Source organism: Platichthys flesus, chromosome 21 (assembly GCF_949316205.1).
Source record: "Platichthys flesus chromosome 21, fPlaFle2.1, whole genome shotgun sequence".
NCBI classification, from domain to species: Eukaryota; Metazoa; Chordata; class Actinopteri; order Pleuronectiformes; family Pleuronectidae; genus Platichthys; species Platichthys flesus.
In genome coordinates, this window is record NC_084965.1 from 3,668,522 (window position 1) to 3,696,497 (window position 27,976).

Below are 27,976 nucleotides of genomic sequence, written 5' to 3' on the forward strand. Positions count from 1 at the left end.
GGGCACTTCGGTCCGTGTGATGTATCGACCGCTGATTACTGCAGATCGGTCACGGGCAGATAAGTAAGCCATGAGGCAGCTGAGGGCTGACACTCAGTGGGTTGTTGTATTGATGAGGCTGTCTCACATCCAGCTGATTGGAAGTGAGACAGAACAAATGAATATGAATATTCTAACAGCAATATATAGACAAACAGACACTTGGATTTTCGCTCAACTTTCAAGACTTTGAAATGTACACGTATTGGCCATTCTTCTTGATGTAAGCTCTCTAATCCGGACACAATGCTGGTGGTCTGATGATCTGAAACCCATTCCAGAACCAGAAATATGTTTTTATACTGGCATTAGATCGGTAGTCGGCATTGGCCAATACGTAAAGTCCAGTTAACGGAATATGGTTTGTAAAGGGGAAAAATGGTATCATCATCATTTTAAATATTGACAGACACCTCATCATATTAATCCTAAATAGGCTACAATAGAAAAAATCCATCCGTTGAATTTATGCGTCTGTGGGGAAGTGAAAACCAACACAAGCCACCTGAGGCGACAGACAAGGTGGTGACACCGGATCGTGTGAGGAATACAAACAACAACAGCTTCAGTCCTTCCTTGAACCGGGTCTTAAAAAAAAGAAAACACTCAGCTGTACGATGGGTGAATTTATAATTTGCTCTTCCTCCAGTGCAACACATGGAGGCTGACTGAAAGGCCGTAAGGTCCACCTGACCTTGAAGAACTGCCAGCATACAACTGGAAAAAGCCTTCAATATGTCCCAAAGAGACACAAAGGGAAAGTTTACATATGGAGAAGAGTCATTAACCTTCCTCGAGTGACTTGCTAATAGGTGCATGGAGGGAGAAAGTCATTGCTCTGGGGCTGAGACCACAAACTTCACTGATTTATGTATTTCTCAGTGTTGGATGCTTCTGCTTACTGCCTCACATAAAAGTGGATTATTCAAATTTTTCTCCACAATCGAGCCCCGACTCCCACGCTCTAACCAGCTCGGGGCAGATCAGTTCAACGGTGTGGACCAAACCAACTCCCGTCAGCTGAGGGGGAGGAGTGACAGGTGGTCAAAAAGGATGAATGGGCCTGGCCAGTGAGCTGAGAGCTGCTAGGCCTGTCCACACTGTGAGAAAAACCAGGCCACTACACTCAGAGAGAGACAGACAGAGAGAGAGAGAGAAGAAGCAGGGAGCTGGAGATACAAGGACAGGAAACAAGGACTCGGGATAAACCCAGAGAGAGGGAGAGGAAGAGAGGTAAACCTGGCTTTCTTCTAGAGGAAATGTTCATGAGTTCTTCTTAGGAAAACAGCTTAGGGCAGGTACATGAAGGATAAACAATCAGGACTATGAGGAGCACATTCCTCTCTCCATGAAATGGTTACAATAGACTGTAAATAAAGACTAAAGAAAGCCAAAGAAGCAAGGTCCAGTTGAAAAAAGTAATTATTTTGGTTGATGTCCAATATACTAACATGGAGAAGACAGGGTTTCCCTAACATGGAGCCAGCCACCAGGGAGTGGGCGAGATTGATTTCACTTCTCTTTTTGGAGCTGCCATCTTTAAATACACTCTGTGATTACAACATCCATCATTTCAAAAACAGCTAATTTAAAGAGCAGCCGGGACTTTTCCGTTCAAATAGAAAAAGTACCAGTGTGCGTCCTGTCACATGTTTTGACCTTACAACACTTATAACATCTTGATTTACCACATCTCACTTCTGTTTCCCCTATTACATGTTACCGTTGACTGTCCGATGAGCAGATGCCAGATTGTGACGCATTTGCTGCTTTGCTTTGGTTTAGTCAATTCTGACATTATCACTATAACTGACTATATTAAAGACATTTTTAGGGACGTGATCCATTGTAGTCATAATGAAATGGAAAGAGGACACTAAACTCAGACAGAATCTGTTTCAGCTCTGCAGAAATAAAACAAAAGCTGAACAGAACAATAAAACCTGAATGCAGGTATTATTCAGCAGAGCCACGAGCAGCTCGTTCTGGAAGCCCACGTCAGGGTGTCCTGCATGCAGGCCCAGGTGGCCCACTTTGCATACAGGACGTGTGTCCTTGTCAAACAGGTTTAAATAAAACAGGCTTCTGAGGGTTAATGACATGTAAAATAAATGGGAGCAGAATAAATTTCAAACGGGGCAACAAGCGATGATCGAGAATATATTTTATTAGGTAACTATCTTGAAAAAAGATGGAATAAACAGGAAAATATTAAAACACAACAATGCGGATTTAGCAGAATAGTCTGTGTCTTAATGTGAAAGGGGGGGGTGGGTCTATTATTAAGCTACTTCCTGCCTCACGGAGAGGAGGCATTTCCAGGGGGCCAAACTTTGGAGTCAGCAGAGCAAACAGGAAACATAACTCTGACCTGTCAGTGTGTCATACACACCACACACACACTCACACCGATACACCAACACACACTCACACGGTTCCAAACATTCTTGGATGAACCAAAGTCACTATGGAGCTGAGAAAGTGACGTGTCCTTGGTTGAACAGAGCTTTCACCATCTGCTTGTGCCTGCTGAGGTGCACTACAACGTGCACTGAGCCTCCATGACAAGAACACACACACACGCACACACACACACACAAAGAGAGCGAGAGAGAGAGAGAGAGAAGGGATGGAAATTTGAAGGGTGCAGAGAGGTTGGGCTGATACGAGCTGAGACATGTTGATATGTGCACGGTTCGGGTGGGAGTGCACAGTTTTTATGTGTTTGTGTGTGTGTGTGTGTGAGTGTGAGTTTCCTAGAGACACTGAATATATCTGCAGCAAACAGAGAGAGGGCTTATGAAAAAGTGCACTGATAGTCTGTCACCCCCCTCACACGGAGCTAACGTGAACCCAAAAGCCTTAAATCCTGCTTTTTTTTGTGTCAGCGCTTTGAACAAAGTGCTCGGCAACAACACCAGGACAGACTCACAAACCCGTCAGACATACGAGACAGAGCGAATCACAGGATTTAACTGTTAGAGCAAACTTTACAACAAGTTCTCTACAGTGACTTGTCAACAGCATCCATCTTTACTGCACTCTTCATCCACAACAGGATGAAAATCAACAGCAAATGTATTTTTCTTGATGACTTAATGCATTTTCTGTAGCTTCTTCTAACCACGAGAAACTGCCGGGATGTAAATTCACTAAATTAAAATCATCTCACAGGACTCGGATTTAAAGATTCACCTTTTTTCAAAAAGAATTTCCAATCTTTTGTTGATATCTATGTAGCTCTCAGTCCTTTAGGTGTGAACGTGCTTATTGTGAGTCATGTTGGACAAAAGCATCTGTTAAATGAAGGCAATTCAATATTAATTTCAGCACAACAAGTCAAAGAGCTGTATCATGTCTCAATATGAGCAGGTGTATGAATATTTTGCCTTTAAAGTCTAAAATTGGTCAAATTATGATTCAAGTCGGGAACTACAATTAAGAAGAAGTTATGAAAAGATGAAACATCAAATCTGATAATTTTTGTGGGAATATTTACATCCTCTATCCATCCCTATAAATAAATTGATGAGTAATTAAATCAATTAAATATGATCAGTGTTGGCCTTGCAGTTTGAAATATACACATATTTTCCTTTAAACTGCTTTTTATTCCAGTTCCCAAGTTTTATTCGTGTCCAAACAAAAACTTCTTCTCAAATTCAAACTCTTGTCAGACGTTCAGTGGCAGCTTCCACTCCTTCAGCCTGCTTCTCACATTTCACCTCATGTTTACATCTGATACGACGCCGTGGGAAAAAATCAGTTTCCCTCTCACGTTACAGCTGGAGAGATTCTTTAAAACGGTTCAGAGACGGTTAAACTCTGCCCTGGTGTGTACGTGGGGGGGGGGGGGGGGGGGGGAGCTGGCACAAAACTCCAGGAGTGGCCAGATCATCGCAGGACGAGAGGAAGAAAACAAAAAATTACAGGGAGTCCTGTGGGAGTGCAGCTGGAGGGGACACACCCTCTGCAGCTGATATGGTGGGTCCACTTCCTGCTGAGAAACTAAATGTTTTCTCACCGCTGTTTGTCTGTCACTCAATTTGTCCCTTTCTCTGGTGTAGGAGCGGCTCCCCGCAGACGTCACTGTGCTGAAACTCTAACACTGTGGTGTTCAGGCTGTGCTGTGAAGTCGTACTGTGATGATCACATCTCCGTGGGCCACATTCACACAAGAGCAAAGTTTAGAAACACACAGAGACCAGAGAGTCCAGCACACATGAAGACGATGAAGAGGAGGAGGAGGAGGGGAGGATGAATCAAAATCAATACCTCCAACTAACAATGGCTTTACATTCCTCCCTCTGTCTCACAGCCTGCCAACACAACTGAATACGCTCATTTATACATGAAATGTTTAAAAAAAGCTGATTTCCAATCATTCCCCTGCAGATATCAGGTGTTAGAGCTGAGTTATGAGGTGTTTAATGGTTAAATAAAAGTGTACAAGTCATGCACAGGCATTATGGTCCATGCATTGAGTGGTTATAATGCAGCTCAGTGGAATATGCCTGCAGTGTCCCACAAGGGAAATAACCCAGTTTTGCGGTTTTAAATGGTGAGTTTTAAAAGACCTTATGGGATGTAATGGACTCCCAGTTATATTCTAATGGGGCGTTTTAGCGTTGGGATGATTTACTACTTTTAATTGTGGAGTTGTTTTTCTTTTATTGTTGTTGAGCAGCTGAGATGTGTTCACTGACCTGCCGTAAAACACACACACACACACACACACACACACACACACACACACACACACACACACACACACACACACACACACACACACACACACACACACACACACACACACACACACACACACACACACACACACACACACACACACACACACACACACACACACACACACACACACACAGGCCTCGCTCTGGTTAATAATCATCATAATAAAAAAAAAAGTAGACACCCGATGTGTGAGCGGATAAATGTGGTCAACACACCCCGAGGTCAGCGGAAACACCGCCGGGGAAGGGAGCCCCGGAGCCGGGCTGTGTCCCAGCCCCGGGGCAGACTCCCCCGGTTCCTTTATCCACATTTCCTGTCCCCGCTCTGCCATTCAACCCGAGCTCGGGGCGACAAAAGGCGGCTGAGGGAGGCGGCGCAGCCCGGCGGAGCGTTCACCTACCTGGACATAGTTGTTCTCGCAGTAGTCCGCCACCCGGGTGAGGTTCTGGTAGCTCTCCACAAGCGCCCGCTTCCCGGCGGGGATTTCCTCCTCTAACAGCATTTGTAGCTCTGCCATCTTACATGTCTTCCCCCCGGAGCAGAGCCTGTGTTCCCGCTGCCTCCTCGGACTGAAGCCGCCTCCAGCTCCGCGGATCTGAACCGCAATCCTGCTGCTCCTCTTCCTGTGTGAGCTCACCGCCCAGATCGTGTGTGCTCGTGGGGAGGGGTCACTGCGGCAGAGGGACCGGGTTCCAACCTGGAAACAGAATATTATTCTGTGTTATTAAATAAAACGAACTAACAAAATGTAGCTTATTTCTATTTTACATATTTTCTGAATTTTCATGTATATTTGTATAATTGTTTACCTGATAATTGTTTACCTGAACATATTTCTGTTTTGTTTTTATAAATGCTTATATTTGACTGTGATGCAGTATAATGGTCATATTGGAAACAAGAAACTCTGAGATGACTGTAATAAGGTTGTAATATTACAAAATTAAATTTTTAACATCACGAAAATAAATTTGTATCCAGAAGAAGGTCGTTATATTCCAAGAATAGATTCATAATTTAATGAGAGTAGCATTAGAAGAATTAAGTAGTAATGTAAAAAGATAAAACGTTATAATATTATAAGAATAACGAATATTAATCTAACGAGGAAGAAAGTCGTAATATTAAAAGATAAAAGATGCCAATTAAGAAAAGGACCATAATAAAGGTTTGATTTAACGAAGGGAAACAAGTCATAATATAACATGAATAACATTGTATTTAAGAAATATCGCTTTACAAGAATAAACTTATAATTATATTATAACAAAAGTGAAGTCGTAATTTAATGAGAAGAAACTAAAAATGTTACAAGAGTTCCATCTCATCCAATCTCGCAGCGAGCTGTGTTGCCTCCCAAGAAAGAATCAGAGTGAGACCTCACACGGTGCCAACCTGAACACAGAGAAGTGCATGCTGGGATATGTAGTGTTACTCTCCTCCGTTGGCACAGCACACAATGAACACTTTAAAATAGCGAACATCAAAACGTCAAAAACACAAATCTACATTTCCCACTTTATTTCCTCCGTGTTTATTTATCTCGCTCGACCTGAAACTACATTTGTCTCCTGACACCGGAGAGGTGGCTTGTGGGAGTTGTAGGAAGTCGTGGACTCCCCCCCCCCCCGAAACAGGAAAACTACATCCCCCAGCGTGCACCTGTGCCTGGCTCTACTTTGTTGATGGCGTCTGGCAGAGGGTTGAACGCAGGTCGTCTCCGGACGAACTGATCCCGCTGAAGTCAACGGTGAGCGACGCTTCTCACGCTTCTCCCCAAACACACCTGCGCAGGTAAACAGAGAAGTTTAGCATCAACGTGGACGTGGCCGGAGCTGTGTCGCATTTCGGTTCGTGTCCCAGATTTAAAGCCGAGAACCCTCCGCCTCCCACCGGCGATGTCAACACACTTGAAGCTAATCCACTACTTCAGCTGATCGTGGACAAAATTCATATTAATAATTAGCATGGAAGCTAAGTTAGCCCCTAGCGTGTGTTGGCGTGTGTTTGTGACTTGTTGCCCGTGTTCAGGTCTCTTATCCCGGACGTCTCGATGGAGGTGGAGAGCGTCAGGATGGAGGTGGAGGATCAGCAGCTTCTGATCCAGCGGAGGTTCGATGCCGCCGTGAAAGTGATCAAGAGTTTAGCCCCTGATGGTGAGTTCAGTCCCCCCCCCCCCATCTCTGTTTACTAACCCATCACCAAGGATTAGAACACCACGCAGCTCAGGAAGCCCCACAACATGACATCTCTCTAATCAACTTTTATTAACACCTGCATGACACACAATGGAAATCATTTTGCTCTTGCTCAGAGACACGTGACTGGAATTAAAAGTTTAAACTGCCAGTTAGTGTGTGCACAACTTATTTAACTTGTGCACACGAAGAATAAGTTGTGCACACAGGATAATAACTTGTGCACACAAGATAAAAGTCGATTTTGGGTTTTAAATCCCTCAGATACACACAGCCACCAGATCTGTGTCATAACATTGAGAAATATAAGCTTTCCAACTTTTATTTTCCCCTGCATGTCTCACGCTTTAAATTATTTTTGCACAGAGACCCAGGATTGTCAGTACTTATTTGCCGAGGATACTGAAGTAAAACAGGCTAAGCTGAAGGAAGGATTGTGTTTCAATCGTAATAATAGTTGTTAAATTAACAAGTTAGATATTAACTATTTGCACAACTTATTTATCTTGTTGCACACAAGATAATAACTTGTGCGCACAAGATAAAAGCCTTTGGGTCAAAAGGCATGAATAATTCGGAGGTTTGTTGCTGTTTGTGTTTCTCGGCACAAACATTAGTGAACCACAGATCTGGAGAGGTTCCAGGGAGACATGCAGATCATGATGAGATAAAGCTCTGTTAACTTCAGAGGAGGTATGTGCTCGCTGTGCGCACTTCTACTTATTCATAGCTAAATATTTATAAGATAAGATCCAACTTTATTGACCCACACACCACACACCGGGATAAATCAGTTGTTACAGCAACAAGGCGCTCAGAATGAGACACATCTAAAACAAGCTTGTACCACACACCCTCGGGCCAGTTTAACAAGTTCAATCCACAGGTGAAACGCAGGGTTTGTGACTGTAGTCAGGTGCAGAGCGACAGCTTGGTCTGCCTGAGAGCTGCTGCGATTTAACAGGTTTAATCCACTTAACTCTCAGCATGGCGTGCAGACACTTTCCTCCAGACAGTAGACATGTAACAGATTGATCATGTTTTACAAGTTACTGTTCATAACTGGAATTCCTGTCTTTCAGGTCCCTTCCAGCCGTCCAATGACATGATGCTGAAGTTCTACAGTTATTATAAGCAAGCAACCGTGGGTGCGTGCAATATACCCCGGCCCGGCTTCTGGGACGCAGTCGGCAAAGCAAAATGGTAACAAAAGGAAAATGTACAGTCAGTCAATATGTTGTGTCTCACTTTGAAAAATAACTTCTCCTTGAGAGCAAGAGGATGAGCACGTGTATCAAATCCAGGAGATTTCACCTCGTGCTTGTTGCGCAACCTTTAGCTTTTTACCCACTTTGACCTCGCTGTGCAAAACACGACAGAGCTGCCCTCCGCTGGGTGCTGTGACCTGGCAAGCCTCCATATGTCCAGGCTCAGGTGGTGTTGGTTGATCTTTGGACTGGTTGAAATACGACCTGGAATGTGACCGTTCACCCACAAGGCTCGGCGGTCTCTCTCATCCTATCAGTGTGTTGATGTGATTTCAGTATTTTTTTTGAGGCGAAGTGTCCAGTCGCTTTGTTTGGGGAGAGCTCTTCTCTCGCCTGTGAGCTCTGTGTCCCACAGTTAACATCTGGTACACTATCTGAAAATAACCTGACCTTGTTGACAAGTGTGAAAACTGCCACCAAACAAAGTCAAGTTGAAGCAGACTTTGCACCAAGCAGAACGTTTAGTGAAATACTGTAATAATAATAATCTGTATTTTTGTGAAACAGGGATTCTTGGGATTCTCTTGGAAACATGTCAAAAGAAGAAGCAATGGTCGCCTACGTTGATGAAATGAAACTGGTGTGTTTTCCCACTTTCTCTTATAGACAATAGACAATTTTTTATAGACAATTTTATTTCACACTGTTGACTTGATGTTAAAGTTAATCCTCTCCGTAACCTGTTGCAGTATTTAAATTGATCTCTGTTTCTGTTTTGGATCCATAGATCCTGGAGGGCATGCCCATGACGGATGAGGTGGAGGAGCTCCTCCGCGTCCTCGGTCCGTTCTACGAGATGATCGATGAGAAGAAGAAGATCACACAGATTTCCGACCTGAGCACAGGTACAATCCGCTCTCCTTCACTGTGTCTGCGATTCCTGTGACAGCACGTGGCGCTTAACCTGTTATAATTTGCTTCCTGTCAATTGCTCAGCCCGTTTGACTCTGTTTGCTAGGCAGCTGGAAGGCAAGTACACAACTCCCACAATACCCCAGTCTGGTGGTTTAGTTTTAGCACACGTGTGATGTGGTAGCCCAGACGCTGTTAGTGCCTATTAGCAGTCGTGTTACGTACGTTTACTAAGCACATTTAAGGTTTCTTATGCTAAATGGATTATTTCCCTTGAAAGTGATAAAATCAGGTCAAAGTACATTTTATCCTTTACTTTAAATCAGGACCTTAAGTACACAAGTATTGTATTCAGCATTAGCTTGTTTGACTTGACTTTAAATCTGTGTTGCCTTAACCCTTATGTAACCTCTGAAACGGTTTATTTAATTTAATTTAAAGTATTATTGACCTGAAGCACTGTCATTTAGTTTTTCAGCAATGTAATTAGTTCCCTTGTGCTGCACAGGTTTTGGTTCGATGCTGAATTCAATGCCATCGAAGAGCATCGCTAAGAGCATCGTCAGAACCATGGAGATGAACGGCACTCTGGAGACTCGGCCCGCCAGGCTCAAACCAAAGGAAGTGAAGGAAAGGCCAGAGGAAGAAGCACAACAGGAAGATGAAGATGAGGATGAGGAGGAGGAGGATGACAGTGACGATGAGGAGGAGGAGGAGGATGAGGAAGAAGAAGAAGAAGGAATAAGGGAGGTTAGAAAAGGTGATAAAGTTTTTTTATTAAACAACCTAATTTCAAAGTGTGTCAGGAGTGAATGTTGAACTCTAACTCTGCGGGTTTGGGTTTGTCAGATTTGATTTCAGACAAAAAATCTGCAGCTTCTCATCCAAAGAAGAAGAGTTCAGCCCGGAGACACAAGGGGCCGCTGTCAAATGGAAAAGTGGCGAACGGAGTCGCCCATCTGACCAATGGGAGTCATTCCCTGAATGGTGTCCACGCCCCAGGGGGTCCAACGGGCGAGCCTCTGCTCAACGGTCAACATGCGGGTAAGGAAAACAGCTTGGTGTGAAAACTCATTGTATTTTTAAACTTTCCCGTTCTGTGTGGACTCCAAGAAAAGTGTTTATCATGTGATCAGATCATCTGTTCAGCTCCAACACCCGGCGCCAAATCTTTTTAATGGAGTAAATAAATGCTCCAGCTGAAGTGGAACTCCAAGCCCCAGATTAAGTGGACGCTGCTTTCACCCCCATGTGACCCTGTTCATTACTTTGCAGTTTTAATTCAAAGTGCACTGCAGAGAGAGTCTGAGCTGTTTGTCCCCGTTTCCTGTCTCAGATCCCAGAGCCGACGTGTCTGGTCCCCATCACGTGGCCAGTGACTCAGACAGTGAAGTCTACTGCGACTCCGTGGACCAGTTTGGCCAGGAAGAGGCAAGTGACCCAAGAAAAAAAAGACACAAACATGGATTTATCATGTTTCTTAAATTAATCCATAATTTGAATGTGCATCTTCTCCAGAACCCCGACCATAACGAGTCCCTGGCTGACCTGGATGAAGAGGAGAACCATGCGCTGCAGCCACTGGAGGCAGCACAGGGAATCCAGGAGGAGGTGCAGGGACCACCACAGGCCATCAGGTGTGGAGGAGAAGACGGAGAAACCAGTGGGACGATGTCACAGGGGCAGAAACTGGAATCAGACATGCCAGACAGCTCAGTGGTCAGAGGAGGACGAGGTACAGTTGATAAGAAGTATTCAAGACTGTATATAAATTATAATTTCATATTTAGGAAAATCTAAATAGTGTTAGAGTTGACTGTCGACTGCGACAATGGATCATTTTGTGTCTCAAAATGTAAAGTTTCATCCATTTAGCATTTTCCAGGAAAAGAAACAGCAAAAAGGAAAAATAATGAGGCATAAAAATCAGTTTAATTACTGTTCTAGAAAGTGAATTTTACTTGATAACCTAATAATGATGCGTTCAAATATATTAATTATGAATCTTCTCTTTGTTTGCTAGGCTCCAGGTCTGCATGCCGCAGCTCTGGAGCACTGATGCCCACGCACGGTGGTGGAGATGGAGACCGTGGCCGCTGGGGGGGGGCAGCCACACCTGCGGGGAACCTGAATGAGCAGATCGTGGTGGCGCTGGCCCGACTGCAGGAGGACATGCAGAGCGTCCTGGAGAGGCTGCACACGCTGGAGGCTCTGTCTTCCAGTCAGGTCAGGACGATGTGTGATCACACCCACTGATCCCAGGAGGACACATTACAAAACAAAATTCAATTTCCTTCTTCTTTTCTTTCCTCAGGCAAGACCAATGGCTCTGTCTCCAACTTACCCATCATCCCCAGTGACTAAGAGGAGTCAGGTAAACAGACTGGATATCTATTCCCCTGCAGCGGCTGCCGGCTCTTTGCTCTGTGTGTCTTCCCCCGTTTCATAAATGAAAACTTCTGAGTTCTGGTTTCATTTGAAATAATGTGGATTCTTTTTTCTTTTTCTTCTCTTTTTTCACCCAGAAGCCATCCTGGTGGCCTTTTGACATCTCTCCGACCAGTGTGGCCTTCGCTGTGATTTGGCCGTTTGTGGTGCAGTGGCTTATCCGCCTCCTGCTGCAGAGGAGTAGAAGGTCACATTCTACAGAACAATACATCAAACACAACCATGAAACCTAACATCACCAATCTAACTGCTTGTTGTTCTTCCTTTTTAACAGACGAATCAACTGAACCTTCCTCCATTGTAGCCGCCCCCCCCTCCTGCTTCGACCCACAGCCCAAGTAATTTGTTTTTGCACTAAGAAGAATGCACCTAGAGTAACGAGTGGGAGGACGATGTCTCCCGAGTGAGTCGTACTGTGGATGTGGAATAAAAAGAAACCTGAATGTGTGGCCTCTAGAGCCTTTGATCATAAAACACGATACCACTCTTACTGGAATCTTCTCTGCAAGAAAGAAACGGTTTGTGTTGCTAGGGACACAGTCGGGATATTGTCCGCGTGTCCAGACACCAACTGCAGCGGCTCCTCCGTTTTCCCCCCTAACCCAAGGCTCTGCTGCACAATGAAAGGCCTGATACTTTTGCTGGTGTAAGCGTAGCGCTTAATGTGGTGAAATAAATTTTAACTGTTCACTTTTATTAGTTGCCCAGGCAATGCTGCTATGATATATCTGTAGCCTAGAAGGGAGTATTGAATGTAATAATATATTGATGTGTGAGATTCTTTTTAATTGTGAGGATAAGTTATTTATTGCTTTTTAGACAAATGTGAGAAGAGAAGGCGTCGCTGGGCAGATTCCAGCGGCGTCGGTTTAGATTTAAAGTGTTTTCATCGCCCGTCCTTCAGCACATCAATCTGTTCCCAAATAGAGAAAGTGCCTCAACATCACAGGTACATTCAAAGGTGGCATTATGATATCATACATTCTCATATTGTCGCATAACTGTTTGTATTTCTGGACCAATTTAACTTTAATCAAACTACCTAGTGAGCCAGGAGCCAGATATGTGATTATTAACACTCGTCACTGTCCGTGTTGTTTATGCCGCGATGTTCCGTCTATTGTTTAATTTAAATGTGTGATTTGTTTGTATGAATATTGTGGAAAGATTTTTGGATTTGATGTTAATCATGAAGTGATAGCAAAGCATTAAGATCTGTACAAATTGTATACAATATCTGTACAGTTAAAATGATTAAAATGCAATATTTTAATTGCATTCCTGTGTATTATTAACATAGAATATTATATCATATTTACAAAGGTTTGCATCTGCAGCAGCATCAGTCTCTGCAGAGCCTTTATGTTTTAATAAAAGAAGTAATAGTTTAACTTTCTACTGAAATGTGTGAAGGCTTTCTCACCCTCTCTGCCTGTGGACAGAGTGGTGTCTGCATGTGATCATCTTAACGAGCGGAAAATAAAGTTTTCATAAAGCGTTTGAGTTCGTCCTGATTCTTTCACAAACGGATCAAACTTCCTGTTGCCCTCAGGTCAACTGTGACCCATTTCTTCTTCAAGGTTTTTTTTATCCAGTTGCCATTAAATAACAGATGGTTCCAAACTACGGTATTCACAAATAAAGACCAGAGTTCCAGACAACACACACACAGAAATAAATTGGAATTAAATTGACAAAAACGCTGTCAGATGTGATTAAGTGATTTATAAGGAGTTGATGCAAAGACAATACGAGATGATGATGTTCAGTTTATCAGCTGATGTCTCAACAAGACTGGTGCACATTAGAATGAAAGTACGTGGTATCCAGCTCACAAGAATGCTTTGGTTTCCTAAGTGGTTAGAAAGCTAAAAGTAAAATTGATTAATAATAATGGTATTTACCAGAATAAGACACAAACTCCATCATGTTACAAACATTTTATTTGTATTTTCCTTTTTTCTTAAGGCGAACATGATAAAATGTCCTAATGAACTTATTAAAACAAAAAACAAAAACAGTCATGTGACAAATGGACAATGAAGAATGACATCACATCAACATTACAGATGACATAAAAGCTGTTGGGATCCTGTCTTAAACAACACTAGATGCTATTCACAAGATTTACAAATAAAATACAGTATTAATGAATATATTAGGATGTTTATCTCAGCAGTACTAAGCAAAATACAGCGGGCCCCGCCCACCCAGGACCCGCCCACTAACAGACGAACAGAACAACAACAATTAAATGTATCTGAACCGAAACTTACATTTACCTCCAGGCAGGAAGTGCCACATTTACATTAATTTACATAAATAGTTAGTTGTGTTTAATTAACTTTAACAAACTCAGAAATCAAAGCCTGCCGTGAGCCAAAGCAGAAGCAAACTGCATTTTGCTAAAAGAAGAACCTAGTTCAAGAGCTACTGTATGTAATGATGAACACTTTAGATTCAGCTTGTATTTGATTGTTAGTGTCTTAGTGTTGCAGTGATGCAGCGATTTAAAATGTTTTTAAAAGTATTGCTGTATCCGCCTTAACATTGGATTTATTTGCATGACGGCTCTGATTTTCCACACACTCAATTCAAACTTCCCCAGCAGATGAAAGCCCGTGGACGTCTGCTTTTATAAACTGAAGCCAGACACTGCGATGTTCTGAGCGTTGTTTCTTGCGTCAAAGTACGAGGTGTCGGTCTCGTCCGTGGGCTGAGGAATGAAAGGCATGGGCAGGTTCTGCAGGTTGACCCAGTCCAGGCCGTCAAACAGGGGGTGGCGCTTGAGTTCTGGTGGATGTGAAAAAAAAATGAATTCACAATCTGTTTCTTTTTCTCGTCTGTCTGATAAGCGTTGAAACTGTTGTTAGTTATATTTGATGAATTAGGAGGTCAAGTGCCAGTGTGATGGGAAGGAAAATTACTCAAATGATCAATTCTTCTCTTATTAACTCACGGAGGAGGTTTTGTTTCCGTCAACGCTTCTTTTTATTTGTTTTTCTTGGCAGAATTACGCAAAAACTACTCAACCTATATGCATCACAGTTTGTGGAGGGGTGAGGCATGACACAAGGAAGAAGCAATCCAATGTTAGCATGTTTAGGAGACTGCTATATCTGAGATTGTGTGATAAAAAGCCAGATCTATTGAATTTAAATGTGGTTTCATAACTCTACTCAGTAACATTAATAATTAAACACTTGCAATTAGAAAGACGGCCTTGTCCTCCAGCTACATTTACACTTATTAATGATTCAAAATCTTAGAGAAACATTCAAGAAAACATAGTGAAAAAAGCTTGTGTTATGTTTCTATCTAATTTAGTTCATTTAAAAAATAACTGGGGGTCACTGCAGAGGTCTGAACCCAGGCCAGTTCTATCCTCCATAGCAATCAGCTGACAAAACTAAAACAATCAGGTGCATTATGAATACAAAAGTTGTCCTCACCCTTCAGACCAGCTCGTTTGGTCATGTCCATAGTCAGAAGTATTTCAATGGCAGTTCTTGAATTTTCAGACAGTTCCTCTTCGTCCTCAGGCCACGGGATGTCTGACATTAAGTTGAGGTGATAAAAGATACAACAAAAGCGTCAGTATCCTTATGAGGTCAATTCTTCCCAAATCAAAATTCGTTATTTTGTGTTTGAGGTTCGAAGGATCATGAAAGATCTGGATCGTGACAACCCACCTCTGTTGAGAATATTCTGGAAGACCAGCTGTGGCGTCTCGTCGTTAAAGGGCGGGATCCCCGTGAGGAACTCGAAAAGGCAAACGCCCAGCGCCCACCAGTCCACCATGAAGTCTGGATGAGGGGGGGGGGGGGTAAAGACAAGTTTCACAAAACTGCTGACTTCCACAGTTCTCCCTGTGAGTCCTGTTAGAGTGTTCACTACGTGTTCACTAAGGGTACTGCGGTGGCAGAAGCAGGGTCAACGTTAGTGTTTGGGTGGAGGGGGTCAATTTCTGGACATTTCATTCACACATGTATTTGATGGGTTGATCACATTTCAAACTGATTCTACTTGGAGCCTGGCCCTGAAAAATAAAACATCTACCACACGCTAATCTCGATATTTGTTGATTTCTAAAGAAGTAATTGTGCTTCTAAATAACTGCACGGATCAATGATTACGGTTAGTGTGGACATCAGCTATAATCAGGTTAAGCTGATAAACGCTGCCAAACAGGATCATTCATGTCACAGTTTGACTGGTCATGAATTCAAAAAGCATCAAAGCTGCTCTCAGCGTGTTGACGTCTCCGTGAATAATAAGTTAAATCAATAATCATAAATTACTCTTATCAGCTGACATGTTGTCGTGTGTCAAATATCAATCCAGAGCCCCAGCACACTGTATGACACCAGATGTAAGAGCAGAGAAACCCGCCCAGTTGAAAGCGTCTCAGCCTCAGAAAACCTGATTCCCCGACTGTTAACAGTGGCGGAAGCTGAATGTTAAGACATGACCCCATTTATTATTTTGCCTTGATGAAACATTAGAAAAACGTCGTCCCCTTCCCTCTGATCAGGCCCAGAGTTTGTTCACCAAAACAAAAAGGCAGAAACAGGAACAGGGCAATCAGCTCATGTCCTGTAGCGCATTAGCAGCCGGGGCAAACATGCAACTAAGCTCACTTTCCACATAACAGCCACCTTCATTACAAACTTACCGAACTGACCACTTCCTGAAACTAAAAGAGAAGGCCTGTCACAAGGGCTACAACATAAAGCATCAACTGCCAAAACCACAAGACTGTGTGTGGCTATTTGTGATAATAATTATAATGTGTTTTTGTCATATATGCCCTTTAACATTGTCTCTCTCTCACCGTGTGGTTTCCCCAGAAGAAGCTCTGGAGCCAGATAGTCGGGGGTCCCTAAGATGGGAGCGCCCTCCACAGGCAGAGCGCCCCTGCGGACGCTCTTCGGTGTCCTGAAGGGGGTGTGGGAGGTGGACATGGCCTGAGGCGTCTGATGGGAAGACAGAAGAAACACAAAGATCACAAAAAAAGGCCTGGAAAAAACTATATATAAAAAAAAGATATATATTAAATACAAATCTATTGGGTTGTGTTATTGGGCCAATTATTACACGATAAATTTACCAGGATCAACTTAAAGCTACAAGAGAGCAGCTGATTCCTTCCCTGAGCTGTGACTCTTTAAGAATAAGGAGAATGAACTTGTTCCTACCTGACAGAGAGAGCTGTTGGAGCTGACTCTGTTCTGCACTGGTGTTGCGGTGCCACACGCCGAGTGATAAGAGGCTGATGCAGAAAAGTCCATGGCCTCCACAGACCCAACACTGAGTCTGGAGACCCCCGACATGTTGGAGCGGTTAATGGTGCTGCAGTAACTACGAAAAACCACAACGTTCCGAGGCTTGAGGAACGAGGGAGACTGCGCCGCACGGCCAGTGAGATCCGGGAGGTGGTTAAAATGACTCAGTGTGCTCACAGCAGAGGGAGTGTGTGGAAGTGACTCAGTGAGAAATGAGTCCGGGTTTTCCTCTTGACTCTCAAATAATATTGAGTTCCCGATTTTGGAGAACTTGCTCAGTTTGAGAGATGAATGGCTCTCCATTGTGAGTGAGGTTTCGTGCATTGACCCGTCAGAGTCTAGACTCAGGCTCCTGCAAATGTCACTGTTTCTATCAAGTGGTGATGTGAAGCTTGAATGAGACAAGTCTTTGGCTCCATCTTCAAACACGTCCTCTGCCGGCTCTTCCAGTTCACAGAACAGGGTTTTGGTCACAGCTATGGGACTTGAGCGCTTCGGGCCTCGCTCGTCAGATAAGTCAATCCCCTCTGTGGAGGCCATGAAGCCGCCGATCTGAAAGGTGGAAAATGCTCCCGTCAGGCCACTGTGAAACCTTGTGGTCTCTTCTGGAATCTCATAGCATCTTCTGTAGTCTGTGTTACTCTTCTTGGTTTGGATTTCTAATGGCTCCGGACTCCTCTCTATTTCTGAATATGTTCTCTTCACAGACGAGGGAACCACAGTTTGACTGTCACCTGTCGCCGAAAGACAAATATCCTCCTGAACCATGGAACCAAAGCCAGACTTCAGTTTGTTGCTATGAGGCATTTTTTCGTCAAGTTGGTCCGGATTTGACTTTTTGGGTAGATTGCTGCTGGCCTGAGCAGAGAGCAGGAGGGCTCTCAGTTTTGTGGGTGCAAGGTCCTGTTTAGTTCCTCTCCTGGTGGGTTCATTTTCTTTCTGAAGAAGAGAGGAAAAAGGGAAATATTCTCACAATAAGGGACGATTGCAGAACGATTAAAAAAAAAACTAAAATAGAATTGGACACACACTAATGTGTAGGTAATTTTACAGTTAAAGCTTCATGAGCACTGACCTCTTCGGACTCCCACAGTGGACTGATGCCTCCTTCAGTGTCGGTGGTGCTGCCTGCACTCATCGTCTCAAACCTTTTTCTGGTCATCACGAGTGTGGGAGACAGCTTTTTTGCCAGATTGTGAGGACTAAACACACTGTGGTTAGGTCCTAATGGAGATGATGCAAATACAAAGAAAAATCCAATCAGACAAGCAGCTTTTTAGAATGAATTACTCAAAGTTTATACATCAGTCGCTCCGAAAGGATTTTAAAACTTCAACATACCCTTTTTCCAAGGGTACTGAGAAGAGGAGAACATCTGATCTTTCTTCTTCATCAAGGGAGAACCAAGAGAGTTATTCTTGTGTCTTATTCTGCCACAAGAAACGGGACTGGAAGCAGCAGATGCGCTGCAGTGACGCTTTATTTCCCCTGTCGGTGTATTCTGTATTTAGAAAAATAAAGAAAGTGATTTTTCAATACAAACTATGCGCACTGCGTGTAAAGTGGCCGTCACCTCATTCAAAAAGAAATACTTACAAATCCAAGGGAGCTGATCAAGGACAGGACTTGACCCGGCGTGCGGAAATAATCTTTATTTGGTTTAGCCAAGGACGGGGTGGTTAGGATGTCCATAAGACTCAACTCTGAAATAAAGACAGACAAAATAAAGGAAATGTTAATAAATAAGAAGCAGGAATGATCACAATTTATTTAAGATGTTTGAACGTCGTACCTCTGTCGAGCTTGACTTTAGAAAGTCCAAAGTCTGTAAGTTTGATGTGACCTTCATTGGATATGAGCATATTGTCTGGCTTCAAGTCCCTGAAAAGATAAACGACAGACACAATAAATGTCAGCAGAAGATTCATCAGTAAGTGTTATTGTCATTCTATGAGGCATAAAGAGATAGTATCCAAGTACCTGTGGATAATACCATGACGATGAAGGTAATCTAAAGCCAGAGCAACCTCTGAAATGTATTTAACAGCCATGTCCAGGTCGAAATATCCGTAGATGTGAAGCAGAGATTTGACATCTCCACCGATGAGGTATTCCATCACCTGTAAATAACAGAAAAATACAGATTGAATAACAACGACATATGACAGTGAAGTTGGTTTTAGGTAGTTGTGGGGAAGCAATACAATTCAGCAAGTGTTTGGAGTAACTGGGTCATGTTGATTTTTAAATAGACAATACAAATAATAGAAAGGGGTGTGTCCCATTATCTATGGTAATAGTATGATTCATCTTTGGTTTGGAGTAAGTTGGTCACATGACATGGAAGCTATTGAAAGAAAATATGTTTTTGAAATATTTTTAGATATAAATGACAATCCATTTTTATCCTGTTAGTTTGTCACCTGTCATGGGAGCTACTGGTTTTCTTTATATACATGAACTGGAATAAGCACTAAACTCTGCTCTGTATATCCTGTGTGTGTTGGACAGTGGTAACACTCAGCAGTAAAGGGTCTCATGCTGTTTAGAATCACTGGTGTTTTACCAGATAGATCTTGGTGGACGTCTGAAGGGAATAAAACAGGTGGACAATGAAGGGACTCTTGCTCAGAGCCAGCGCGTCTCTCTCCGCCTTCATCTGCCCCGTCATGTTCTTATCCACCATGTCCGCTTTCTTCATTGCCTTGAGGAGGAAAACACAGATTTATCAGAACAGGTTCAGCGGGTGATCCAGTTTCTGCTAGGTGCCCCCGAACACACTCACCTTAATGGCGTATAGCCGCGCGTTGCTCTTCTTCCGTGCGAGGTAGACTTTCCCGAAGGCTCCTCGGCTGATGGGCTTCAGAACCACGAAGTCCTCGATGGAAGGCGCTTTGGGAAACTCCACCGTTTTCCTCTTGCTGGCGGAAACGGGTTTCTCGTCCGCGTCCATCGTGTAAACTCGTCTCGAACGCAGCCTTCAGCTCGAAGCCACCGCTCTCATGTCAGAAACAACAACCTCGGGTTTGTTTTGAAAATTTGAAATGTCCGCTCTTCGTCCGCGGGGGTCCCTTTGGCGTCCGAATTGACTGCCTGTGTGTAAATCACGACGTTAGCCCTAAATATGCGTAATAACCTAAATATAGCCGCATTTTAACGAAAAATTCGTACATATATTGATTTGAAAATATGACAGAAAGAAATGACAAAAAATATCAAAATTTTGTTTTTGATAAGGCAGTTCGCAACACGTCGTAGTTTGTATTCACAAAATATTTCCCCCCACCTATGTAGAAATACAAAATACACAAACTACTACCATTCATATTTCATTTGTATAAATATTTAAATTTTAAAACAAATTTCCGTGAATGCGTTTTTGTTGTTGTGTGTTGTGCGTGTGTGTTGCTCCGCTGATGTAACGGAACACGCCACCGTAACCGCTCTGACGTCATTTTGTAGTCCACTTGACCTCGGACGCCGGAGAATCCATTTGCAGTTGTTAGCTAAGCTGCTGGAAGTTGAGTAAGAAGGAACAACAAAGGGACGACGCTCCCTCCTCGTCCTTGCCACAGCTACAGAAGCTCGGGCCTCGTACATCCAACCGCCACCGGTTTTGTTTTCAACCACCATTCGAGTTCAGAACAATGTTTTCGTTGTCGACGTCGTTTCAGCCCCAGCAGGTAAAACAATTTACCGGATACAAACTTTTCCCCACGTAGCTAGCTAACGTCACTGCGAAATGTTCTGTATTTTAGCTGTGACGTGTTTGAGTTGTGACAGTGACAGCCTCCGCCAGTCCTTGTGTTTGTCTCCTAGTCTCGTACTGTCAATGACAAGCTAGCTAGGCTAATGCTAGCATCAACAAGCCGAGGCTAGCCTTGCATCACGTTGTCTCGCGGGGGGGCACAGGGGATTCGAACGCGCAGCCACTGTGGGGATTTAATGACAGGGTGTGTTTGGTCAGAGTTTAATTGAAGGGGTATTAAGTTAATCGTCCAAGAGCTGAGTTTACATAAGTCGTACTTCTGACGTATGTGGCCCCCACGTCACCCTATGTCTGCTGTGGAGCAGCCTGAAGAACACTGACATAACTGGCCTGTCCCGTCTGGAACACCCTCATCAAGTCATGACCAGCATTTAAACACTACTTTCTGAGTCTCTGTGCATGGTTCAAATGTGAGATTGTGCAATGCATCACATGTTTGGAGCTTGCTCCTCACCCTCCTCCTCCTCCTCTGTTGTTGTGTGGTTGCCAGATGATAGTGCCCCTGAGCCAGATCATCAATGCCCTCCACTCTCTGAAGAACTCAGCCACAGCTTCAGTCCAGACTCTGCACAAAGACTTCACCCCAGAGAGCGGTTCCTCTTTCAAGGAGGTGAGTTCGGTACCATGGATGTGTTGTATACGTTCTCCAACTGAATTCATGAGTTAACAATTCATGATCACTAAAGACTTTGGCCTGAACTTGAATATCTTCACACACACACACACATGTCTTTAAATAGGTAAACATCGCTGCTTTTAGACCTGCACTGTACTCTGGACATTCTCAGAAAATTATCAAGAGGTGTGAGAACGCTAATGTCAGAGTCAGTTGCTCCAGATATTTTACTTAACTTGTATTTCAAGTGAAAATACCAGGAGAATGTCCAGAGGATTTAAAGAGTTTCTAACATGCAACAAACAAAAAAGAAATAAAGAATACATATATCTCAGCCACAAAAAAGAGCTTTTAGCAAAAAACAATGATTTCATAGCAGAATTTATACATCATGTCCTGCCTCCTGCTGCTCTAACCAGATGCTACCCCTCACCTAAATCTATCAGACATTTTCCTGTTGTTGGGAATCTTACCCCAACAATCTCCTGCTGATTTCTTCAAATGTGAAAGAGAACATCTGGACCCATTTGTCCACACATTTTCCAGAGTTGATGCATTAAAACGGTTTGAGTTAAAGAGAAATGCCTAACAAGAATTCTTAAATCCTATCGATGCCCCTTACCCACTCCTGGGTTATTCTTCTATAAAAGGTGTAAATTAACCTACTTTGTTTTTTCTTTCTTCATAGCCCACTGTGAGTCTAAGGGAGCTTGGTCTCTCAGACATCGGGGTGAGTCAGCTCGATGAGCTGGTCTGCAGGTTGCTGCCTCAACCTGGACCAGAAGAACCTCCTGCTGTTCCTTCAATATGGAGAACGAGTCATGTTTCTACAGACAGCTTCTTTCACAACAAGCATGGTGAGAAGGGTGTTGAGCCTAAAAGTTTGGGTTTGATAATTTAGTTATTTAATAAAAACTAATTTTCCCCTTTTTGTCTCACAGGGGTTTCCCACGGGAGATTGGGGGTGTTTGGCTCACCAATATTCCACAGACAAAACCACAGTCCTCTAAAAGAAGCTTGCTTTCAGCTACAATTCTTGCCTAGTAAGACATGTTATTTGATAATTTGATCTGCTGTGTGCATTAAGGACTTAACACTTGGGGCAGTGATTGAAGATTTATGTTGTTCCATGTGTCTGTCTTTAGTCAGGGTGCAGAGTCGAGGTTTCAAGACCTTTAAAACAAAAGCTCGACGAAAGGAGTCCAGTTACGACGGTCCAGTGGAGTCTGAGACCTACACACCAGCTTTTATGAAGGTCAGCATGTAACTGAGTCCTAGAAGTCTATTTAATGTGAAAAATATTGAGGTACCATGTTGTAATTTTCCACTGAATGAAGCTCACCAACCAACTCTTCCTGTGTTTCCTTCACAGGGTTTGCTCATGAGGGATAAAGGACCAGTGGTGCAATCGCTGGACCAACTGGTTCAAGAAAAGAACCTTCCAGTAAACCAGCAGGAGGCTTTCAAGACAGGTTTCACAGATGGGTTCATGAGGTCCCAGGCATACACACAGAGAACACAAGGCATGTGGCTCAATCCCTCAGACTTCAGGCACCACAGTTTTAGTCTTGAAAGAAAACAGGTTTTATATTTTGTGGGAGGCTCAGTGGAGTAGTGAGTGACAGGAGTCTAACCTTTTCTCTGCTGATTTGACAGACTCGCTGAGGAGAACCAGACTGATCCTGTTGGTCCTCCTACTTGTTGGTATTTATGGTCTGTCCAGGACCCCCTTTCTCTCGGGTAAAGGCTCCTTTTCTGATGCTGGTTTGTTTCAGTTTTCCTTCTTTCCTATTCTTGCAAATCAACTCACAACCCTACATGCACATTACAAATAAAGTAGAGCTTGTTAGAGTCTCCAAACTTGGATAATACTTTTTGAATTCTTTGGCAGCTTAGATAGGATGTGGTGTCTTTAGCACCATGCTAATAAGACATGATAACTCTTAGATGGTGTGCATTTAGGGTGCGAGTGATACATCTGCTGGATTCCACTGTGTGCTCATACTGAACTATAAAACAAATGTGCATGTGTTGATGTGCTGGAACTAGTCCAATAGCTAGAAGTGATAAATATGGAAGCAGCGTACATTTGGGTCATCATATTGACATGTGTGTCTCAGTAAGCTTATTTTAACCAACCAACTTTATCATTGTGAGATGCTGCAAAGTAATAATGAGTTTTTCTAAAATCTAAATGTACTGACTCAGTGGTTTTGGGGATTTCACAGTGAGGTTCCGCACCACATCTGGTCTCGACTCAGCAGTCGACCCCGTCCAGATGAAGAATGTGACGTTCGAGCATGTCAAAGGAGTCGAGGAGGCAAAGAACGAATTACAAGAAGTTGTGGAGTTTCTCAAGCACCCACAGAAATTCACTGTTCTGGGTGGAAAACTGCCCAAAGGTATGAGGAACTGATCTTTCCCCACATTCTCCATTTTTTTTTTTTTTTGTCAGATTTGTATCGTGCATAAATCCATTTGGCAAATTATCTTCTTTTGTTAACTTGTTTCCTCTGTTTTCCTCACAGGGATCCTCCTTGTTGGTCCTCCAGGTACTGGCAAGACTCTCTTAGCTCGAGCTGTAGCTGGAGAGGCTGACGTGCCTTTCTACTACGCCTCTGGATCCGAGTTTGATGAGATGTTTGTGGGTGTTGGTGCGGGCCGCATCAGAAACCTTTTCAGTAAGTTTTCTGGATGTGAGAAAATGTGAAAAAAACGTTAACAATGAAGTCACTCTACTACAATTTCTCTGTTTTATTTAATCTTGCAGAGGAGGCAAAAGCAAATGCCCCCTGCGTCATCTTCATTGACGAGCTTGATAGTGTTGGAGGGAAGAGGATCGAGTCTCCTATGCATCCTTACTCCAGACAAACAATCAACCAGCTGCTGGCTGAAATGGATGGGTCAGTTCAATAGTACTTCTATTTTAATCTTCATACTGTGATAGAATATTGCAGTTGAGAATCTTCATTGCCTTACTGTCTGTTTTATTCTTTTAAAGGTTTAAACCCAATGAAGGAGTCATTGTTATTGGGGCTACGAACTTTGCTGAGGCTCTGGATAAGTATGTTTTCACTTCAAATGAATAAAAATACATTTATCAAGTATAAAAATGTGTTCAAAAACAAGTATGACCTGCTGATGTTCTACATTATGCACATAGAGTTAATGTCTGCAGAATAGTTGCAGTTTTCTTGTTTCTGCTCTGTAACCTTTGTCCTCTGATTGATCATCAGGCTGTTTAGACATTTTGACCTTGTCCTACTTTCAGTTAATCACTGTTGATTCAAATCTTTTCATTCAACCAAAAATCCAATGCATAAAATCAACTTGCATAATAATTTGCGTTGGAAATTACTTTGAACTGACTATAACCAGACTATTTTTTTGACAATTGCCCTCAGTTCTACTTTTGTAATTCTATATCAGTAGTGAATACAAATCCTAGACTGGATTTTTGGAGTGTATAGAAATATACTTTTTTTTTTAAATAATCTTTAAACATGACAGTATGGGCTATTTAGATATGGGGGAAAAAAGGGCATATCAGTAGTTTCACTTGCATTTGGGTTTTGACACAGTAAAGTTTCGAAATTGAATATAATGGAAGATTGCAAATATGTACGTGTTACTCACTACAACTTTGTGATTACTTTTCAGTGCTCTGATAAGGCCGGGGAGGTTCGACTTGCAGGTGACGGTCCCTCGTCCAGATGTGAAAGGACGCACTGAAATTCTCAACTGGTACCTGTCCAAGATTAAAGTGGACGATGGTACGTTTCTTCTTTTAAGACTCAAAATCTATATCTAAGAAAGCAGATCTTTCAGCTTTTCCACTTTCAACTTCTGACAATATCACCCATTTGGGAGAAACAATAGCACATTCTCTATAAACTGAAACCATTTTTAGTGCATTCAAAGCTGTAATCCTGAGAGAACACTTTTGTTCAGCATTTCTGTGAAGGAGACCATTGTCTTCAGATCACTGATCACCTTTATAAAGAAGGCATTTTCTGTTGTGTGTTGTGTTTTAGTGATGGATGCGGAAATCATTGCCCGAGGCACGGTGGGATTCTCCGGTGCGGAGCTCGAGAACCTGGTCAACCAGGCTGCCCTGAAGGCAGCAGTGGACGGGAAAGAGATGGTCACAATGAAGGAGCTGGAATTTGCTAAGGACAAAATCCTCATGGGTCAGTACACACAGCGTTTCGATCTGCTCCGCAGCACTCGCATCACGTCACATGAGACAGATTACCGAGACCCACTCTGTTTAAGAGACGGGAAGAATGTCAGTGAGAGGAAACATGAATGGAAGCAAAGTGAAAAACGTCTAAGAAGTTTAAATCAGTTCTAATCTTTTTATTGTTTCCCTTTCATACCAGGCCCTGAGAGGAAGAGCATTCATATCGACAAGGCGAATAAGACCATCACTGCCTACCATGAGTCCGGCCATGCCATCGTTGCTTATTACACGAAAGATGCGATGCCCATCAATAAGGCCACGATCATGCCCCGGGGACCCACTCTCGGCCATGTAAGCATCTTTCTGTCACTTACCATCAAATCCAGTCGTCCTCGCCAGTACTACAACAGACTCCATGTTCTCTGTTTCTGTCGTCCAGGTCTCGATGCTCCCAGAGAACGACCGCTGGAGTGAAACCAGAGCGCAGCTGCTGGCTCAGATGGACGTCAGTATGGGTGGTCGAGTAGCAGAGGAGCTCATTTTTGGAGACGACTACATCACAACCGGTAAGAAATTAAGAGGAATTGATTTGGTTGATGTGTCTGTGTCTGTTCTGTTGTGGTACCTGCAACAGAACAGTTGTAAATATTTTTTTTTGCATGAAAGAAGTTCTTTGACATTCTTTACATATTGCAGTATATGTCTGATAATGTTGATAATGCTGTGTTTGTTTAATTTCACTCTTCTTGTAATTGTTCATTTCAGGAGCCTCCAGTGATTTTGATGGTGCAACTAAAATAGCAAAAATGATGGTGACCAGGTTCGGCATGAGTGACAAGGTAAAATCTAAAGTTTTCTTTGTCTGATGACTTTTTTGTCGTTTATAAATGAAGATAGAAGAAAGACCTTATCACAAAAAGAGGTCTTCTGGGACTTGAAACTATTTTCATTGTCCTACATAACTGCAGATCTCTGGCTTGAAATGTATCAAGGCAGTTATACCTACAGACTTAACCCACTTAATATAAATTTACAGTGTTTATACAAAGCAAAGTTTATATGTTAGTTACCAATGAGAAAATCAGCAGGTTCTTATCAAGGTTCTTTGCTTTATTCCTTCGTTATCTCTGAGTCACTTAAAATGGCTTTACCTTAATTGATCTCTTCAGTTAGTCATTTCCCACTCGCTGGATGTATTATTTAGATAAATCCGACCTTTAGACCCCTCACACTATTATGACTAATCTAATTACACCTGAGACAGTGGAAAGTTCTGTGTAACTCTTGTCCTGTAAAAACTCTTTAGAAGCTCTAATGTTTATTTAACCTGATGATGTCATTTTGTTGTAGCTCGGTGTCATGACCTATGGGGACGTAACCAAGCAGAGCCCCGAGACACAAGCTGCCATCGAACAGGAAGTCAGAGTTTTACTGAAAGTGAGTCCGCCACACACTCAAATATATCCTCAAACTTTAATATCAATAACGTATTCATCGATTTCTGATTGACCAAATCTTCTTTTGTGTCCAGGACTCGTATGAACGCGCTAAAAACCTCCTGAAGACTTACAGCAAGGAGCACAAGGAGCTCGCCGATGCCCTGCTAGCACACGAAACTCTGGATGCCAAAGATATCAAGTTGGTGCTGGAGGGCAAATCACTGGAGCACTAGATACCTCAATAGACATTTTAGACTTGTATCATGTACATATGAAGCTGTGCAATGGAGCACAGGCCTTTTGGAGGCCTTTGTATTTCATTTGTTTGTATTCTTCTTATTATCAATGTGAAGTTGACACTGAAATGATATGTTGGCTCCCCTCATGCATTTTTTTCCCCAATAATTTCCTGTTGAGAGGACTTTTGATTTTCACAGTGATTTTTAAAACACCTCAGTCAAACTGGTTAAACATGTTCTCCACACATCAGCAAAGATCTGAGGTTTCATTAAGAGCTTGTACTCACTGTCGATGCGAATGACTTCTGTAGTAGTTTTATACATCAGAGTCATATTGGGACACAGATCATAGATAATTAAGATAAAAAACAACTTTCCTGTGTGTGTCTGTCTCGTTTTAAATCCGTACACACTGGTGAACACCATGAGACCTTAAAGTACCTCAAGATAGACTTCCATTTAGTTATAGACAGATACAGCTGATAATTGCTCATTGTTTAATTCATATTTCTTTTCTCTAAATGATGTGCTTCATTTGCATTTATTATATCTACTGTATGTTCTTATTTATTTAAGTGCCCAAAGGTGTGTCCTCTTTTTCTGCAAGTAGTGATAAGACATCATGTTGTATTCTGAGCTCACCTGTGTAAATGAGGGGATATGTATATATACTGTGAGAGTGTACATGGATTGGCTTTGTGCTTCTGTTTGTTCCTTTAGACAATGGCCTTCTAGAAGCTCAAATAAAGATTACTCTTACTTAAACAACCCACTAGTTTCAGGACACACATTCATTTGATGTTTTTTTTTTGCACAACTTTGGATTCGAATGTAAAATAGAATAGAAAATATATGTTTTTGTTGTTTCAAAGTATCAAGATTAAGCAG

The 27,976-nt window shown here is 42.6% G+C and overlaps 4 protein-coding genes across 18 annotated transcripts in view; 2 read left to right on the forward strand and 2 right to left on the reverse strand.

Annotated features, from left to right (window-relative positions):
* The window catches only part of abi1a (abl-interactor 1a), a 38,675-nt gene extending 33,254 nt beyond the window's left edge, over positions 1-5,421 (reverse strand). For 3 of the 10 annotated variants that reach the window (XM_062379390.1, XM_062379392.1, XM_062379391.1), the window contains exon 1: positions 5,192-5,419. In XM_062379390.1, the coding sequence (XP_062235374.1) occupies positions 5,192-5,308 (117 nt within the window). In that variant the 5' untranslated portion in view covers positions 5,309-5,419. Of the gene's footprint in view, positions 1-5,191 lie in introns of all 10 variants that reach the window. The other 7 variants (XM_062379393.1, XM_062379394.1, XM_062379389.1 and 4 more) reach the window with 6 other exon arrangements.
* A 1,038-nt stretch (positions 5,422-6,459) lies between these two features.
* acbd5a (acyl-CoA binding domain containing 5a) lies at positions 6,460-13,057 on the forward strand. 4 transcript variants are annotated; one of them, XM_062379399.1, is made up of 14 exons: positions 6,460-6,541; positions 6,823-6,947; positions 8,072-8,192; positions 8,765-8,837; positions 8,985-9,102; positions 9,194-9,226; positions 9,618-9,869; positions 9,959-10,153; positions 10,446-10,540; positions 10,628-10,844; positions 11,133-11,335; positions 11,424-11,483; positions 11,635-11,744; positions 11,832-13,057. In XM_062379399.1, the coding sequence occupies exons 2-14, from the start codon at positions 6,845-6,847 to the stop codon at positions 11,842-11,844; spliced, it is 1,593 nt and encodes a 530-aa protein (XP_062235383.1). In that variant the 5' UTR covers positions 6,460-6,541; positions 6,823-6,844; the 3' UTR covers positions 11,845-13,057. The 4 variants fall into 4 exon arrangements, with proteins under 4 accessions (XP_062235383.1, XP_062235385.1, XP_062235386.1 ...); XM_062379401.1 differs by having other exon boundaries at positions 11,638-11,744; XM_062379400.1 differs by having other exon boundaries at positions 6,463-6,585.
* Positions 13,058-13,485: 428 nt separating this feature from the next.
* mastl (microtubule associated serine/threonine kinase-like) lies at positions 13,486-20,086 on the reverse strand. Of its 2 annotated transcripts, XM_062379424.1 has the most exons (13): positions 19,628-20,086; positions 19,409-19,546; positions 18,823-18,962; positions 18,635-18,723; positions 18,439-18,545; positions 18,184-18,343; positions 17,918-18,066; positions 16,756-17,781; positions 16,392-16,533; positions 16,233-16,253; positions 15,250-15,363; positions 15,010-15,111; positions 13,486-14,350 (listed from the first exon to the last, which is right to left on the reverse strand). In XM_062379424.1, the coding sequence occupies exons 1-13, from the start codon at positions 19,793-19,795 to the stop codon at positions 14,193-14,195; spliced, it is 2,514 nt and encodes an 837-aa protein (XP_062235408.1). In that variant the 5' UTR covers positions 19,796-20,086; the 3' UTR covers positions 13,486-14,192. The 2 variants fall into 2 exon arrangements, with proteins under 2 accessions (XP_062235408.1, XP_062235409.1); XM_062379425.1 differs by lacking the exon at positions 16,233-16,253 and having other exon boundaries at positions 19,628-20,083.
* A 216-nt stretch (positions 20,087-20,302) lies between these two features.
* LOC133932651 (ATP-dependent zinc metalloprotease YME1L1-like) lies at positions 20,303-27,858 on the forward strand. Of its 2 annotated transcripts, none has more exons than XM_062379426.1 (18): positions 20,303-20,525; positions 21,102-21,221; positions 21,916-22,084; positions 22,169-22,270; positions 22,373-22,482; positions 22,600-22,750; positions 22,884-22,991; positions 23,456-23,629; positions 23,756-23,908; positions 23,998-24,130; positions 24,229-24,291; positions 24,888-25,000; positions 25,262-25,417; positions 25,610-25,761; positions 25,850-25,976; positions 26,176-26,249; positions 26,761-26,847; positions 26,942-27,858. In XM_062379426.1, the coding sequence occupies exons 1-18, from the start codon at positions 20,490-20,492 to the stop codon at positions 27,080-27,082; spliced, it is 2,169 nt and encodes a 722-aa protein (XP_062235410.1). In that variant the 5' UTR covers positions 20,303-20,489; the 3' UTR covers positions 27,083-27,858. The 2 variants fall into 2 exon arrangements, with proteins under 2 accessions (XP_062235410.1, XP_062235411.1); XM_062379427.1 differs by having other exon boundaries at positions 22,884-22,967.
* Positions 27,859-27,976: the final 118 nt, after the last annotated feature.